This window comes from Boleophthalmus pectinirostris, unplaced genomic scaffold (assembly GCF_026225935.1).
Source record: "Boleophthalmus pectinirostris isolate CB_2022bp ecotype Guang Dong unplaced genomic scaffold, ASM2622593v1 HiC_scaffold_19, whole genome shotgun sequence".
NCBI classification, from domain to species: Eukaryota; Metazoa; Chordata; class Actinopteri; order Gobiiformes; family Gobiidae; genus Boleophthalmus; species Boleophthalmus pectinirostris.
In genome coordinates this window covers 39,413,108-39,431,772 of record NW_026571140.1, presented here as the reverse complement: position 1 = coordinate 39,431,772, position 18,665 = coordinate 39,413,108, and the positions used below count along the sequence as shown (strand labels likewise).

At 39.7% G+C, this 18,665-nt stretch overlaps 1 protein-coding gene across 1 annotated transcript in view; it reads right to left on the bottom strand.

Annotated features, from left to right (window-relative positions):
- Positions 1–18,221, bottom strand: part of LOC110162155 (multiple epidermal growth factor-like domains protein 11) — a 265,012-nt gene extending 246,791 nt beyond the window's left edge. Inside the window, exons 1-2 of the mRNA XM_055154873.1 lie at positions 18,112–18,221; positions 5,761–5,862 (exon numbers count right to left, since the gene is read on the bottom strand). Coding sequence (XP_055010848.1) covers positions 5,761–5,862; positions 18,112–18,221 — 212 coding nt within the window. The remainder of the gene's footprint in view (positions 1–5,760; positions 5,863–18,111) is intronic.
- Between the last annotated feature and the right edge of the window lie 444 nt (positions 18,222–18,665).

The window sequence follows — 18,665 nt, the reverse complement described above, 5'->3', positions numbered from 1 at the left end:
AATCTTGAAAAGCAAAGTGTTATGTATTATTATTATTATTATTATTATTATTATTATTATTATTATTAACTTTAAAATTAAACCAGTTATTTTAAAAAATATATATAATTTTTTTTATTATTTTTTATTTTTTTTTATAATATTGCTTATTCAAGGTCCTTGAGGTGAGTTAAAACTGGTAACAAATGATCCGCAATGTCCATATTTATATTCAACTTCCATTGATACTACAGGGATAAATTAATTATTACCTCCACCAAGGAGGTTATGTTTTTGTTTTTTGTCTGTTTGTTCTGTTTGTTTGTTTGTTTGTTTGTTTTGTTTGTTTGTTTGTTTGTCTGTTTGTTTGTTTGTTTGTTTGTCTGTTTGTTTGTTGTTTGTAGTCTGTTTGTTTGTCTGTTTAGCACATAACTCAAAAAGTTATAGACCGATTTTGATGAAATTTTCAGGATTTGTTGGAAATGTGAAAAGGAAGAACTGATTTCATTTTGGGGCTGATCCGGAAGAAATCCTGGATTCTGGATCACTTTGAAATTTTAGTTAACATTGTGGTAAATGGGGCCAAAGATTTTGTTTCTCAATATCTCGGTTAATTATTGACCAAACCCCATGAAATTTGACTCAGGGATGGACAATGGGATCCTCTTTCATATTCCAAAGGCTGATCCGGATCTGATCCAGAAGACTGATTTTATCGCAATTTATATAAAAAATGGGGGTAGTCCTTGGCGGAGGTCTGCGCTCTCTGAGTGCTTTTCTAGTTTTTTATGTTATTAAAGAAAAACAGATTTTTCAGCTCAGATTTAAGACTTCTGCAGACACTAAACTTCAGAGGCTTGGTGGACCCAGTAAACATCAATAGAATTTCAAGAAATTTCTCATGGAACTTTACTTTGATACTAGGTACAGATTGATTGATGTTTCAAAAAGTTGGGCAAATGATGGACCCTAATGGTGACCAATGCACACAATAACAGACGAAAATGTTAAACTGTCTGAAAACTCAAAAAAAAAAAAAAAAAAAAAGGATTTAAAGACATTTAAAGACATTTTCAGGAGCCTGTGATCAGTACGAGGGTTCATGGTCCTGTTTAAGAGTTTGATTTTCAACAAAAACTGTGAAGGTGACTGAAAAACTTTTGGCTGTTTTATGATTGTCAACGCCAACGCACAAAGGGGATGTTCTGACGCGACTCCATTATTGTCACCGGGCGCACGCCGTCGCCGAGCTCGACCCTGAAACTCTTTACCTCTCGCTTAACTCACTTTAAAATCCTAAAATCTGCGCCTTTCCTGTTCTCTCACAGAAAGTAATCTATAATATATAAATATATAAAGTAATCTTAATCAGATAAAACATGTATAAACACAGCAAGAGTTGAGTTTTTTTTAAGAGGGTTTGACGCATGACAAAGGACGCGCCGCTTTTGATGCGCTGGCCTTCGTTTTTAGCGTCAGAGAATTGTTTAACAGCACAAATCAACTCACTTGTTCCAACTAAGTCAGTTCTTTGTTGTCAGATTGTGTTGAAATAAAGATTAGAATAAACTCAAAAGTTTTAGAACACCACACTTTTTCCAGTTTTTTACTCTTTACTGTTGACCAAAACATATTCTGAACTTTTGATTCATGAAAGTGTCCACCTTTGGCAAATATAACAGCAGCCTGATGTAGTCTGGTTTAGTCTTAGCATAATCCTGTTTTAGTCCTGGTTTAGTCTTAGTTTAGTCCTGGTTTAATCCTGGTTTAGTCTTAGTTTAGTCCAGCTTTAGTCCTGGTTTAGTTAATTTAGTCCAGTTTTAGTCCTGGTTTAGGTCTGGTTTAGACCTGGTTTAGTCTTAGTTTAGTCCTGGTTTAATCCTGGTTTAGTCTTAGTTTAGTCCAGCTTTAGTCCTGGTTTAGTTAATTTAGTCCAGTTTTAGTCCTGGTTTAGTTAATTTAGTCCAGTTTTAGTCCTGGTTTAGGTCTGGTTTAGACCTGGTTTAGACCTGGTTTAGTCTTAGTTTAGTCCTGGTTTAATCCTGGTTTAGTCTTAGTTTAGTCCTGGTTTAATCCTGGTTTAGTCTTAGTTTAGTCCATCTTTAGTCCTGGTTTAGTTAATTTAGTCCAGTTTTAGTCCTGGTTTAGGTCTGATGTAGTCATAGTTTAGTCCCGTTTTAGTCCTGGTTTAGACTTGATGTTGTCCTGGTTTAGTCTTAGTTTAGTCCAGCTTTAGATGTGGTTTAGTTAATTTAGTCCAGTTTTAGTCCTGGTTTAGTCTTACTTTATTCCTGTTTTAGTCCTGTTTTAGTCCTGGTTTAGTCTTGGTTTAGACCTGGTTTAGTCCTGGTTTAGTCTTGGTTTAGACCTGGTTTAGTCCTGGTTTAGTCCTTGTTTAGACCTGGTTTAGACCTTGTTTAGACCTGGTTTAGTCCTGGTTTAGACCTTGCTTAGTCCAGGCTTAGTCCAGTTTTAGTCCTGGTTTAGACCTGATGTAGTCCTGGTTTAGTCTTACTTTAGTCCTGTTTTAGTCCTGGTTTAGTCCTGGTTTAGTCTTGGTTTAGACCTGGTTTAGTCCTGGTTTAGTCCTGGTTTAGACCTGGTTTAGACCTGGTTTAGTCCTGGTTTAGACCTGTTTTAGACCTGGTTTAGTCTTGGTTTAGTCCTGGTTTAGACCTGTTTTAGACCTGGTTTAGTCTTGGTTTAGACCTGGTTTAGTCTTGGTTTATACCTGGTTTAGACCTGGTTTAGACCTGGTTTAGTCTTGGTTTAGACCTGGTTTAGACCGGGTTTAGACCTGGTTTAGACCTGGTTTAGTCTTGGTTTAGACCTGGTTTAGACCTGGTTTAGACCTTGTTTAGTTTTAGTTTCGGCAGAGCTTGGCCTTGTATTTTTTTATTTTTTTTTATTTTTTTTTTTACCTCTGTCTGTTCAGTTTTTACTTTTGCACCAGTTCAAACTCTTACACGACTTTAATTACAATAAATAACTGGAAAAATTAGGGTGTTTTAAAACATCAGCTGTAAAATGTCAATTAAAAACAACTGATCACAAGAATAAACAACAGTCTCACTCTCTACTCGCCAGTTTTACCGATTATATAACCTCTTATCCAAATATTGTTCTTTTTTTTCCTAACGTTGATAAATGTGAGGGACATTTTGGACGGGCTGAAGGACACTGAGGTTTGGTGACATTTAACGGAAGACGGATGGCGTGAGCCGCAGGAGCTAACGCGACTCCCATAAAGTTTAATGTGGTCGTTAGCGCGCCGTGCCAATGTACTCATCAGAAATATCACCGCAAAGGGTCTAAAGGGTCCAGAGCAGAGGAGGGGAGGGAGGAGGGGGCCAAAAGTTATTTATGAAGCTCAAAATATTACAGGCAAAAAGACAGATCACTATATTTATCTCACATTTAAAGTCAAAACGACACATGTTCGATTTTAATTGCGATTAATTAATTACAGTCATATTTAGCGAGTTATGTTTTTTAATCGCGTTGATCTAATTTTTAATTTCTAACTTTACTGTTTCTGTGTTCTGCGTTGCCTTTTTATAAAATCTGTTTTTATGTGTTGTTGACTCCCGCACTGTGCAGTCCTGCTCCGATCGCTCCCGCAAAGAATCTTCGTTCCCGCCCACATCTGCGATAAACCTGCACACGTTCGATCTCCTAAAACAGGGGTGTCAAACATACGGCCCGGGGTCCGGATCTGGCCCTCCAAGACCTTTAATCTGGGCCTCGGCTGATTTTCTACTAAAATATTTTAATTATATTTTCTATTAAAATATTGGTAATTTTCTGTGGTGTTTATCACAGCAGCGTCTCCAGCGTCTCTGTACGTGGCCCCTCCCACCAGAGCAGCACAAATGAAGACTTGTCTCTTTCCAAACGCTCTTAAAGGACGATCGTTTTGAAAAGTGGACGCTGAGGGCAGGATTTTCCAAGAAAAATTGACTTATTCCCATTTGCATACACGTTCATGTTAAAACATTGTGTTGAAATTGCATTTTTCTTAAAGTTTCAGTTTGTTCATAATATTATAATATTTAGAATATAATTTATTTGGGGTGGAGAGTCTCTGCCTCAAGTGGAGGAGTTCAAGTATCTTGGGGTCTTGTTCACGAGTGAGGGGAGGACGGAGCGTGAGATTGACAGGTGGATCGGTGCAGCGTCGGCAGTGATGCGGTCGCTGTATCGGACTGTTGTGGTGAAGAGGAGCTGAGTCGAAAGGCGAAGCTTTCGATTTACCGTCAGTCTACGTTCCTCCTTTCACCTATGGTCATGAGCTCTGGGTAATGACCGAAAGGACGAGATCACAGATACAAGCGCTCGAAATGAGTTTCCTTCGCAGGGTGGCTCGGCGCTCCCTTAGAGACAGGGTGAGGAGCTCGGAGTAGAGCTGCTGCTCCTCCACGTCGAGAGGAGCCAGTTGAGGTGGCTCGGGCATCTGTTCCGGATGCCTCCTAGACGCCTCCCTCGGGAGGTGTTCCGGGCATGTTCCACCGGGAGGAGGCCCCGGGGAAGACCCAGGACACACTGCAGGGACTATGTCTCTGGACTGGCCTGGAAACGTCTCGGGATCCCCCTGGAGGAGCTGGAGGACGTGTCTGGGGTGAAGGAAGTCTGGGAGTCCCTGCTTAGACTGCTGCCCCCGCGACCCGGCCCCGGATAAGCGGACGAAAATGGATGGATGGATGAAATATAATATATTTAATACTGTAAAAGAAAGAGTTCATCAATTAAAAAAGATTTCTGTAATAGATTTGTGTTTCTCTGCACAAATATTTGAACTTATTGTTATTTTTGGGGTTTATATGCCATAAGTTTTCTGATCCGGCCCCTTTGGGATCAAAGTAGGTTGGATACGGCCCCCGGACCAAAATGAGTTTGACACCCCTGATCTAAAACATCGCTACACACACACAGAACAGACTCACCTTCAGCATCAACACTCCTCTGTCACAGAAAGAACATCTACATTCCACTGCATCATGTCCTTTAGTCTGACAGAAGCTGAACCGCAACGACGCACAAGAGCATTTTTTTTTTTTTTTTCTTTGCTTAGTTTATGCAAATTAGCCATGAGGTTTTAAGTGTCTTTTCTGTTAGGACTAGGGATGGGCATGAATAGTCGATTAATCGATAACTGATCATTAAGAAAGTTAATTTTTAATCGACAAACAGAATGTAGGTTTCTGTGCGTGGCGCAGGGTGACCAAACATCCATTTTTCCCCAAATATGTCCGTATTCCACGTCTTGTCCTGGCCGTCTGTTTTTTTTGTGTTGTTTTTTTTTTTTTTTTATAAAGTGATGCAAATGTTCGGGTTTTCATTACCTTTCATTGGGCCATTAAACTGAGCGGCTCTCGTAGCTCTCTGCACTCAGAAGGAGCGAGACACAAACAGTCGGTCAGTCTGCAACGTGCCGAAGCGTAAATGCGTATTTATTTAATGCGTATGTACAAGAAATCCCACACTTTCCGTTCCGGTCAGGAGTGTGAGTCCATGTGCACGGTGAACAAAGCAGCACAGATGTTTATGGTGTCAGGGACCTCAAAGCACCAGGACACCGAAAAACATGAAAAAGCTTTGCCAGGTGAGAGTAGCACAATGTCGATGACGAGGCCCCACCTCCCCACCCCCCGTACGGTGTCCTGGTTTTGAGAATCAGGTCCTTTCAAATGTGGAGTTTTAGACTTAGACTTAGACGAACTTCATTGATCCACGAGGGAAATCATTTGAAGTCTGAGTTGAAAAGACGGAGGTGTTTCTTACCTGTGCCGTGTGCATTTGAACCAGTTGAGGATGTCGGTGCAGCGGGTGTAGTAGACCTGGTCAAAGGGGTGAGCGTACGACTCCTGCACGGTCACGGCATAACTGCAAAAAACACACACAAAGAACAATCAGAGAGGATTCAGAGAGATCAGGAGTCGAACTTTTAAAAAAATCTTCATTATCATCCAAAAATAGCTGGAGTTGTTTTTTGTTTTGTTTCATTCACTCATGTTAAACACACAAACCCTGCATATTTAGACTGAGTTTTTCTCTCAAACTGAAAACACTGTGCTCCACCCCGTGATGTCGTCAGCTGGTAATACAGGAAGTGCTCCACTGTGTTTTTAAACTCCACCTTCATAGCTGGGTTTCACGTGACGTCACAGGGCTACGTTTGTCAGCACGCAAAATCAGATGGAGGGCAGGAAGTGAACTGACTGGAGGAAAATGCCGATGTGTTGTGTGGTTTACGGCTGTGCCAATCGTTCTAACCGAGAGAAGGAAAAGTGATTTTTTTAGAGAACCGAATACAGTCGTCCACAAAGGTCAGACATGGGAAAAGCCGACAGAACAAAGCCGTAAAAAGTGGATTACAAACCTATGTTCCGCTAATGCTCGTGTCTGCAGTGACCACTTCGACAAAGGTTTGTTACAAAGATAAACTGTTTTTTGTGGTTTAGCTAAACATAAACGAATCATTAACGACTAACAGCTAACGACGTTTGCTGACATTAAGTTGTTGGGATAGATCAGTTACTGCTGATACACTGCAGTTTTTCCATAACATGTCTAATACACATAAAGTATGAGAAACACTCACCCCGGCGAAGACCAAACGATAATCATCATTTAGGCGTTTTGCACCGAGGTTGAGGACCCATTCTCTGACAAAAAACTTATTTGCCTCCAAACTTTTGTACATTTTCATCTGTTGTCTGGTGTAGAACAATGTCTGGAGAACTACGTAATTCGTGATATCCTCTGCCTCGATTGTCGGCAAATCTTTTACTTCAGTCGAAAATTCTCTCATTTTCATAAGATCGGGGTCACGTCCAATATATTTGTCATCTAACTGCTCGTACTTTTGTCTCGCTACTGGCTCTAAATCCTTACAATAAAATCCGTGTATCATTCGTTCATTCGTTTTTCAATATAAAACTAAAAATAAGAAAAAACAACCGTTGTCTTCATTATTTGTCTCCAAAACCAAAATGAAAAAACGGATAACGATTCGTTTTTTTCAGTTTTTCGATTTTGTGTTTAAATGAAGAATGGAAAAAAAGGATAACGGCCGTTTCCCGTTTACGTGACTTCCGTGACTGCGATGCCGAACTTTTGCACCGCATACGGACTGAACCGGGACTGATCCAGGTCCGAGACCAGACCGAGACCAGAGCGGGACTGAGACCGGGACAGACCGGGACCAACTGAGACTGGGACCAGACCGGGACCAGAGCGGGACTGAGACCAGGACCAGACCGGGACCAGGGCGGACTCCGAGCTTTGACTCCGAGCTCCACGGGGTCCGAGCCTCAGCTTCGAGCTCCGGCCCTGCCGTGGCTCTGAGCCTCCGGTCTGGTCCCGGTCTGGTCCCGGTCTGGTCCTGGTCTTGTCTCGGTCTCGGTCTCAGGCCCGCTCTGGTCCCGGTCTGGTCCCAGTCTCACTGCATACGGACTGATCAGGACGGATCCAGGTCCGAGACCAGACCGAGACAGAGCAGGACGACCGGGACAGAGCTGCTCTGGTTCTCTGCACTCAAGAACCGCGGCTGGTTCCGAGGTGGTGCAAAGCCTCCGACTGACGCATTCACACCAATGAAAATGAATCGAACTAAGAGCTTTTGGTTCAAATGGACCAGGTCTGGGACCAGACCGGGACCACAGTGCTACTGAGACTGGGACCAGACCAGGACCAGAGCGGGCCTGAGACCGAGACCGAGACAAGACCAGGACCAGGCTGGGACCAGACCAGAGGCTCAGAGCCCACGGCAGGGCCGGAGCTCGAAGCTGAGGCTCGGACCCCGTGGAGGCTCGGAGTCCGCCCTGGTCCCGGTCTGGTCCTGGTCTGGTCCCGGTCTCAGTCCCACTCTGGTCTGGACCTGGATCAGTCCTGGTTCAGTCCGTATGCGCGGTGCAAAAGTTCGGCATCGCAGTCACGGAAGTCACGTAAACGGGAAACGGCCGTTATCCGTTTTTTCATTTTGGAGACAAATAACAAAGAAAACTGTTGTTTTTTCATTTTCTTATTTTTGGTTTTATATTGAAAAACGAATGAACGAATGATACACGGATTCAATAAGAACTCTTCTCCATATCTGTGTTCTCCAGAGCCGTGTTTGTCTTCACTTCACTTCCTGCCCTCCACCTCAAATTCGTGTGTCATCGTGATCACATGACTGAAACCCTCCTATTAGAATCATTTGAGTAATGTCAGCCTTGGAATTGCCCGGTACGCCGAAAGTTATCGTAGACTTTCTGGGAAACCTCATACATTTTCATAAAACGACAACAACTTAAAAGCAGTTTGATTGAAGCGGAAATAACTCTAATCTACCACTTGTTGACGTCACCAGGTGGAACAGAGCATTTTGAGCATTTTGTAGACTCAAAACACAACTCCAGGTCTGTTTTTGATGACCTAAAATCTAACAGGAGTAAATTTTGCTTAATATACGACCTTTAAAATTCAATCGTAATTTCTTTGTGTAACTTTTCGGATCGAGGGTTCGGCTTCTGCTCGTCTCCATGGTGATGTTATTGCTTTGCCTTACATCAGGGGTCACCAAACTTTTTTCTCTGGGGGCCACATTATCGCTTCCGACTGTGATGGGGACTGGTTTTGGGTCGGTCGTATAACGAAATCGTTTGACCCTGACGACGCAGATTATATTCTTTGAAAACCGCCACACTTTCTTTACATATCAGACAAACTGCATCGTCCTTACACTGAACAAAAACATAATCGGTCGTTCACTGCTCTTTGAAAACTCGGCGCACTCTGTCAAGTTTTTGTACTTTAACACGAGCCATTTTGCTGTCCTTAACTGCACTACAGAACTCTGTCTGTGCTGTGACTGTCACTGATCTCGAGTTTGTCAGGTGAGGATAATTCGGCGGCAAATGTAAATACGTCATAGAATTATTTAAATATAAATAGGGCCAGGCACGTTAATGCATTAATTTTGCTTTAACTAACGTAGTAGATCAACCCCTGTCCCCCCGCCCCTGGTTTCACTTTTCTTCCACGATAAGCCTGTGCCATCGATCGCATTCTTAATAATAATAACATTCTTCTATGTCTTAGCAATTCGCTTTGTGCAGAAAAGTAAAAAGGAATTGTCTAGGAATTGACAAACTGCGCTGAAAGTGTTTTCTGGTGACTGTTTTTGACTGAGATTCTCATTTTTAGATCAAACAGGAAACATTAAAGCCCTGGTAGTAGCAATACCTTTCAGTTTTGTATTTGGTTTGATTTTTTTCAGTTGAGATTTACACTGAATACTGTATTTTACTGCTGCTGATCACATGCACTTTACTTTTGAATTCAGTTAATTAAGTCAAATTCTAGGAATTAACAAACGGCACTGAAATTGGTTCTTTTTTTGAGTGAGATTCTCCAAAGGAAGAAGGATAAACAAGGACTTTACAGACTAGACCTGCTCCTGTATAAAGAAATGCTGTTTGCACAACAAATGTGTGGCTCTTTCGTTTACATTTCCAATAAAAGTGAACTGTACACTACTTTTGAATTCATGAATTGGTTTTGCGAATAACATGCGATTAAATGGTAAGGGATCACAATTTTCTATAGCGCTTTTCCACCTTCAAGGCACTCAAAGCACTTTCCACTCACACATTCATACACCAGTGCACACAGACACTGGGAGCAAGGTGGGTTAAGTGTCTTGCCCAAGGACACAACGACAGCATTCATCTGTGGGAGCTGGAATCACACCAGCCAACCTGTGGGTCAGTGGATCTGACCACTCAACCAATGACTTTTTTTTTATGTCAAGAGTGGGATTCGAACCGCCAACCTTCAGATCAGTGTGTGAAGAATCCCTCAGTCGTCCAGGTAAAATCCATGACGAGGAGAAAATTCAGTTTGAATTGAATTTTCTCTTCACTTCAGATCAGTGGACGAACGCTCAGTGGACGAACGCTCTACCAACTGAGCTACTGCAGCCCCAATTAATCATGATTAATCACAGAAACGCGATTAATGTGAGTAATATTGATTAATTAAATATTAATTAATTCATATTTATTAATGCGAATATTTTATTAAAAATTTTGCCCAGCCCTAAATATAAATATAGATACAAATACTTCATATAAATATCACTTTTTAATTGAAAAAAATCTCCAAAATACAAGAGGCAGACGTGTTACTATTTGACAAAAAGTAATTTTAAAAACAGGTCTTTTTTTTTTTTTTTTTTTTGTATTTGTTGTTGGTGTTGTTTTATGTTTTTGTCTTTGTTTTATGCTGAATATTGTAATTGTTAAATGTTGATTGTGGTTTTATTTTCTAAATGTCATATTTTGTTGTCCTTAAGTAAAAAAACAAAAAAAACAAAAAAAAACAAAAAACAGGTCATGACAACTTTTGAGGATTGTCTCATAGGACCAGTTCAAGCGGTCGGGGCAGAGGGGCTGGAGTTAGTTTGATGACCCCCCGCTTAGATGTTCCACAGTACGGCATTAAACAAATATATCTTGTACTGATTCAGTTACAGTTTTGTTTTAATATCTCAAAACTACCGCAAAAACATACATTATTAACATACGCAAGCCCATTTCTCCACAGATCTGACCTGTAACTTCAACTGTTTGTCTCCATGGAGATAGTAAAATGAAATTCCGCTCCGTAGAACATTCCAGGAAAAAAAAAACACAATATCTACAACAACATCTCCATGGAGTCAAGCAGGTGGCAACTTTAATCCTGTTTTCATATTATACGCTGCGACCCAACACTTCTGCGCTGGTTTAGAGCCGAGTCTGATTTGTCTTTTTTGCATTTCAAATAATCCGCCGGAAAAACAAAAACAAGAAGACAATCTCCATCTCCACGGAGCGCAGGACGGACAGGAGCAAAAACTCCCACAGACTCTAATATAAATGTGTAGATTGGAATCTGCTTTGTAGCGGCAACAATTCGGAAATAAAATTAAGATTGACAGTGAAAAAAATGTCTGGACAAAATTGAAATTCTGATTTGATTTCGCGAAATAAATACGTTTTGACTTTTTGTTTTGCGGCGTATTGTCCAACCTGAGAAATTTTGTAGACTTGAATGTGAAATGAATGTTTTTGCTTGCATATCAAATCTGAATATGGTGTAAAATGGAGCTTTTCTGCTAAAGTAAACAAATTTAAAGTGGAAATAAACACAAAATCGACCAAATACGGCGATTTCAAGTAGTTGGTGACATTACAAATGACTGTCCTGATTACAGCGAGGTGTTTCTGATAGAGTTTAAAGTGTGTATACTTGTTAGACAGTCATTACTCTTTGTCAGGTCAATTTTATTTATGTTGGTCACTTTATTTATGGAGTCACTTTATTTATGTTGATCACTTTATTTATGTTGGTCACTTTATTTATGTTACTCACTTTATTTATGTCACTGGTTCATTTATTTATGTTGATCACTTTATTTATGTTGGTCACTTTATTTATGTTGGTCACTTTACTTATGTCAGTCACTTTATTTATGTTGGTCACTTTATTTTACTTATGTCGGTCATTTTATTTATTTGATCACTTTATTATGTCGGTCACTTTACTTATGTTGTCACTTTATTTAGTTGTCACTTTATTTATGTTGGTCACTTTATTTATGTCACTTTATTTGTTGTCACTTTACTTATGTTGGTCACTTTAATTTATGTTGGTCACTTTATTTATGTTGTCACTTTACTTTATGTCGGTCACTTTACTTTATGTTTGGTCACTTTATTTTATGTTGGTCACTTTATTTATGTTGGTCACTTTTTATTTATTTGATCACTTTATTTATGTCGGTCACTTTATTTATGTTGGTCACTTTATTTATGTTGGTCACTTTATTTATGTTGGTCACTTTATTTATGTTGGTCACTTTATTTATGTTGGTCACTTTATTTATGTTGGTCACTTTATTTATGTTGGTCACTTTATTTATGTCGGTCACTTTATTTATGTTGGTCACTTTATTTATGTTGGTCACTTTATTTATGTCGGTCACTTTATTTATGTTGTCACTTTATTATGTTGGTCACTTTATTTGTTGTCACTTTATTTATGTTGGTCACTTTATTATGTTGGTCACTTTACTTTATGTTGGTCACTTTATTTATGTTGGTCACTTTATTTATGTTGTCACTTTACTTTATGTTGGTCACTTTATTATTTACTTTACTGTTTCACACTTTATTTATGTTGGTCACTCACTTTATTTATGTGGTCACTTTATTTATATGTTATTTATGTCGGTCACTTTATTATGTCGGTCACTTTATTTATGTTGATCACTTTATTTATGTCGGTCACTTTATTTATGTCGGTCACTTTATTTATGTTGGTCACTTTATTTATGTCTGTCACTTTATTTATGTTGATCACTTTATTTATGTCGGTCACTTTATTTATGTTGGTCACTTTATTTATGTTGATCACTTTATTTATGTCTGTCACTTTACTTATGTCGGTCATTTTATTTATGTTGGTCACTTTATGTCGGTCATTTTATTTATGTCGGTCATTTTATTTATGTTGGTCACTTTATTTATGTTGGTCACTTTATTTATGTCACTACTGTTGTGATGAAAAGACTGAAAAGTGTTTGTCTTTTAGACGCATGCGCACTTAACTTTATGTCGCAATAACCGGGATACTGCGTTTACATGCACCAGTATCCCGGTTACTATCGGAAAATACCAGCTACAGTAACCTGGTTTCTACTAACTGGGATACTGAAACCGGGTTACTGCGTATACATGCACCATGAAGAAACCGGGATACTCAAAAAACCCGATCATAACCGGGATACTCAGTGAGGAGTTTAGATCCTCTCTCCTCGCTTTAGTCTCCTCTGTGGGCGGGACTTCCTCACACATTTCCTGCAGAATTGAGTAGAGGAATAGACATTTTTCACAATGGTCGGAAGTGCCCCGGTTTGTGGGACTTCCAGTTAAAGATTTTCTATGGGGAAATATTTGTGGAAATTGAATGTGGAAAATGGAAAAGACATATTTTGTCCTTGAAGAATTTATCCACAACTATCAAAGTAAGAAAGACGAAAACGTAAAGGCGAACAACGACGAGCGTTAGTGAACTACTCCTGAGCAAAAATGTAAGGCAGAGCTGTTTAAAGTCATACTGTGGAACATTCCGGGCAGACCAATGACATATCCAAAGAAACAAGAAGGTGACGGACCCCCAACCGAAAAGTTACACAATGCACCTTTAAGCAAAATGAATCTATGTTTTCTGATTGGACACGAGCAGCAGATATATGGCTCTCTTTTTTAATTTAATTTATTTAACTTTCAGATTTTGTAATTTTATGATGATTCTTTATGTTTTGATTTGTTTGCATTGTGATGTTATTGTATTTCTTATTCTGTAAAGCGCTTTGAATTACTTTGTGTACGAACTGTGCTGTACAAATAAACTCGCCTTGACACACATAGAGGTATAATTCAATAACTGTTACCTAGCAACCGTACTGTAAAAAAAATAATGGTTAACAATTAGATTAATAAAAATAAATGAAAACACCATTAGTTTTTTTGTTAAATCAAGGTTTAAAGAGCCAGAGAAAATGTGTCCCTTGTTTGTACTTTTTCAGTGTTGATGACATAGGTGAAGGTTTTACATTTAAGTCAACGCTACTTCTTGAATTTACAGTTTTATGTTTGTGAGCTCGGGCCATAAGAGGTGCCCAAAGGTGTGAAAGCTCCATCATGGCCCTGAACGATTCTGCTAATATGATCCCACACTCAGTGCAAGATCAATAGGCCGAGCTAACAAACAGTAACTGTAAACAAGTAGGTGTGTTAGTTTCAGAGTAGTTTCAGTGTAGTTAGCTCCTCCCTTCAGACAAATATAAGGAAATGTCCACCAGCGTCTGACCAGAACTGAAGAAGCAGCTTGGACGCGCTGCGAAACATCAAACGTGTTCATAGGGCTGTCGTAATTAGGGAATTTCTCCTGCTGTGCGGTATAGCTGCTCAACTATATATATATTTTTCTTCTTCTCTTAGTTTATGCAAATGAGCCATGAGGTTTTAAGTTTTGTTTCTGTGAGACTTGCACAAAGCTGCATTAAACACATTATAATGTCAAACGGGCTGATGTGGCTCTAGAGTGGTTACGGTTTATATGTCGTAAAGTTGAATTTATTTATGCAGATTAGTAGTGCAGATAGTAATAATAATGATAATTTTAATATAAAAAATGTTAAAGGCTGTATAGAGGATTTTTTTTAAGGGAAATGAAATACAGCGACAGCCCTTTGTCAAACGTTGTGCATGTGTGACACCACCTCCCTCCTCCACACCTCCCTCAGTAGAAACACCTCCTCCTGCCTCTTTACTCTAGAAATCACGCATGTTTACAGCCGGTGCGCATTCAGAATTACTGTTGAAGTGAAGAGGTAATTTAGTGACCAACGCGTCAGTTTTAGACCCTTCATCTGCTTCAGTCGCGCCATTGCTGGAAGGAATCATCAATTGATCACCTCAGTTTGGCTTTGCTCCTTTTTCCCTTCTTTTCTTCTTCTTTCCGCGACCTCAAAAACGGACTTTCTTTTTCAGTGAACTGGTCGTGGATTCTCGTCCGCCATCGCAACAAACTTTGTGCGAATTGCGAGGAAGCTACAGTTTGAAAAAGTCTCTAAGAACCGCTGCATAAACCGCATAATCCCGCGCTGGTGAGTCAGTTACCCTAGTAACGTAGGGAGTTTGATTGACGACCTAACAGCCAACAGAAAAAGAGGCAGCCTCATTATCTATTGGCTGATGTTTATCTGCCCTCACTATGTCCACAGTTGATAGATTTTCATTCTTTTTTTTGTTTTGATCATCATAATTACAAGTCTGCTGCGTCTCTGTAAGGGTATTTTAAACTTTCATTGACAATTTGAAACAAAAAAAAAATCCTCCATACAACCTTTAATGATTAATCGATAATCGATCTTTAATTCTCCTGACGATCGATTAAGAAAATTTAATCGAATGCCCATCCATAACGTCGAGAGTGGGATTCGAACCGCCAACCTTCGGATCAGTGGACAAACACTCTGAGCTACCCTTTAGTTGCCCCTTTAGGTATTTTGTTGCTTAAAAATACGTCAAAAAACATAAATTCTTATTGTGGGCAGAGTTACAGCTCCACAGATCTGACCTGTAACTTAAAACATTCGTCACCGTGGAGATTTAAAGCCATACTGCGCTATAAAACTATAACAAGTCCATGGAGACAAACAAAGCTGACAGACCCTCTACCAGAAAAGTTACACAGTGCACCTTTAAAAAGACAGTATTTCGTCGGAGCGGACTGCAGCCTTCCCATTTGGCCCTCTGGATTTACAGCAGCAGTGTCCCACAGAGGAACCGGGAGCATTTGGATCCGGGCCCGGTCCTGATTTGTGCTCCAGAACATTAGCCGCTAGCAACAGTGCGCACAGAGGAGCCATTTTATTTGCATATTGTTGAAGTGTTAAGTTTGTGAGGTTGAATTTGTGGTTTGGGAAGGATAATTCCAAGTTTCATCTGGTGCAATCTCATTTCGTTCTGGGTTAACACTAACACTCACTTTTGCTTTAGTTTTTGTTTATTTTGTTTATTCCCTATCAAAAGTCCTAAAAACAAGACGCTAATCAAGACTGAAACTAGTATCAAAACTACTGTAGATACTTGTTTGAGCAGGTATCGATACATGCATCATGAATTTCGAACTTCCAGTCATTGCGCAATTCATACTGGGAAGGATTTTCCGAAAAAGTGAGGATCAAAGCGCCATGTTTGTTTTCCCAGTGGGATGTGTCTATTGACAAAGTCGATCTTTTCAAGTCTTTTGAACCATATCACTTTTGTTTCTGGTTCTGGTATTGTCATATTTTAGTTTTGGGATTCGGACATCGTTAATTGTGTGGTTGTTGGATCCTAACAGCGGAAAACGGCTCGAGGAATAGGCTTTGGAAGTTTGTGAACTACATAAAAGCAAAAGGGAATCAGATGTGTGTGACTGCAAACCTCTGTTCAAACTGTTTCTCTTCCCAACGGAATTGAAAAATAGTGAAAGGTGAAGGCGATGGGCAGGATTGATCCACAGGAAGAACCAAAAAGGAAACCTTTGACTGACTAAATCATCCCGAGTTTGCAGAGAACATTTTGTATGTGGAGCGACAACAAAGCAAAATCCTGTTTGTTAAGTGAGAGGAGCAGAAGACAAACAGACTGAGCTGCACTTTCTTGTTCTTGTGGTTTTACAGCAACATCACGTCTTGGTCTCTTTGCAGTGGAAGGTGTTTCTTGGTGAACAGTTGGTGCCTTTCGCTTTGGTGTTGACTTTTTAAATTCATAACCAAGGTTGAGCGAGGGATCGGGATTTTGCTTTGTTGTCGCTCCACATACAAAATGTTCGCTACAAACTCGGGATGATTTAGTCAGTCAAATGTTTCCTTTTTGGTTCTTCCTGTGGATCAATCCTGCCCATCGCCTTCACCTTTCACTATTTTTCAATTCCGTTGGGAAGAGAAACAGTTTGAACAGAGGTTTGCAGTCACACACATCTGATTCACTTTTGCATTTATGGAGTTCACAAACAAATTTCTCAAGCCGTTTTACGCTGTTTGGATCCAACAACCACACAATTAACGATGTACGAATCCCAAAACTAAAATATGACAATATCAGAACCAGAAACAAAAGTGATATGGTTCAAAAGGCTTGAAAAGATCGACTTTGTCAATAGACACATCCCACTGGGAAAACAAACATGGAGGTTTGATGCTCACTTTTTCGGAAAATCCTTCCCAGTATGAATTGCGCAATGACTGGAAGTCCAAAATTCGTGGCGCATGTATACTAAAAGTCACATTGACAGGATGGAATGAGGATGAAACTTTCTTGAATAGCTTGAATGATCTTGATCTTTATCAGAACAAGTATAAGAGCACATAGACCACACTGATTTGAACGTTGCCAAAACTAAGGACATGGTGATTGATTTTCAATAGTTAAGAACATCTGGGCACAAATGATGGACAATAAATTGAAATTTGACCTAAACATTGAAAGCATTTTGTCAAACAAGGGCAGAAAGAATGTACCTGTTGAGAAAAATGAACTCTTAATGTAAACAAAATGATTCTCGACCATTTTTGTTGTTCTTTTATTGAAAGTCTGATTACTTTTTCTTTTATCTGCTGGTTTCAATCCCTGTTCTTTGGGATAAAAACAAACATAACAATGCAGAACATTGTTAAAACCTGCTCAAAGTCACAGGGGCCAAACTGAGGGAGCTCAGTGTCAGTGTCTCCAGGCTCAGCCCCTCCATCGTCTGGCTCCCGACTTTATCATGATGTCTTCAGGGCGTTGGTTTTATGCTCTGGTACGAAAGACTAAAAGGTTCTCAAATTCTTTTGTGCCCTCTGCTATTAAACAGCTTAATTCTAAGGGTGCAGTTTTCTGAATGTTTTGCACTGTAACATGTTTATTGTCATTGAGTGCGACTTGTGGTCTGTAATGGACTGACACTTATGTGTGTGTGTGTGTGTGTGTGCGTGTGTGTGTGTGCGCGTGCGTGTGTGCGTGTGTGTGCGTGTGTGTGTGTGTGTGTGTGTGTGTGTGTGCGCGCGTGTCTGTGTGTGCGTGTGTGCGTGTGTGTGCGTGTGTGTGTACGTGTGTGTGTGTGTGTGTGTGTGTGTGTGTGTGTGTGTGCGTGTGTGTGTGTGTGTGTGTGTGTGTGTGAGAAGTGAGAACTACTCTCATATGCTGCAAATGAATTGCACTATGGGATCAATAAAGTTTTCTGAATCTGAATCCAAATCTGGATCACTGTGGAACCTCCCTGAACCACTGAGTGATACACAGATATAAGGCCACATGGGAATATAAAAGTATGAATTATGCTTTTCAAAAACAAAACATTTTCATGTTTTGTTTTTATTGTTATTTTAATTTTATTCTTTTCTTCTTTCAGTTATACTTTGTTCTGAAAATTATTAAAATAAATCACATAACAATTTTTAAATAATGATCCAAGGATGCCATAGATTATAACTCTTAAAAAATAAAAATAACAAATCAGATACAGCTCCTGTAAATGATCAGACTGCACGTGTCCCTTCACACTGACCTCTCCCAGTGGCTGCAGACGTTGGGGTCGTCGGGGTTCAGAGCCGTAGATGAGATGAACCAGGGCAGAAGACACAGGAGCAGCTCCAGGGGACAACCTCCAGGCCCCATCGTCCTACCACCTCTGTCCTGCAGGGGGAGACACACAGGAGACGGGATTATTATACTTATATTATTAATATCTCTGTAATTACTGGGCCTATTTACATGAAATAAAAACTGGCCCAACCTGTAAATATATTCATTTCTATTTGTTAAAGGTCTCATATTTCACAAAATTGACTCTTGTGAGCTTTAAGACATGTTATAATGTTGTTGCCTCATCACAAATAGACCTGAATTTGTGTTTTGTTTCATTCACACATGTTTAACACACAAACCTGCACATTTAGATTTAGAAGTGCTCCACTGTGTTTTTAAACTCCATACATTTTCACTAGAATCATTTATAATTTCAAACCTGGAATTGCTAATCTCTAATCTCCAGTCTCTACCCCTAACTTGAAAACTACCACTTTATTACATCACAAGGTGGAACAGAGCATTTTGAGCTTT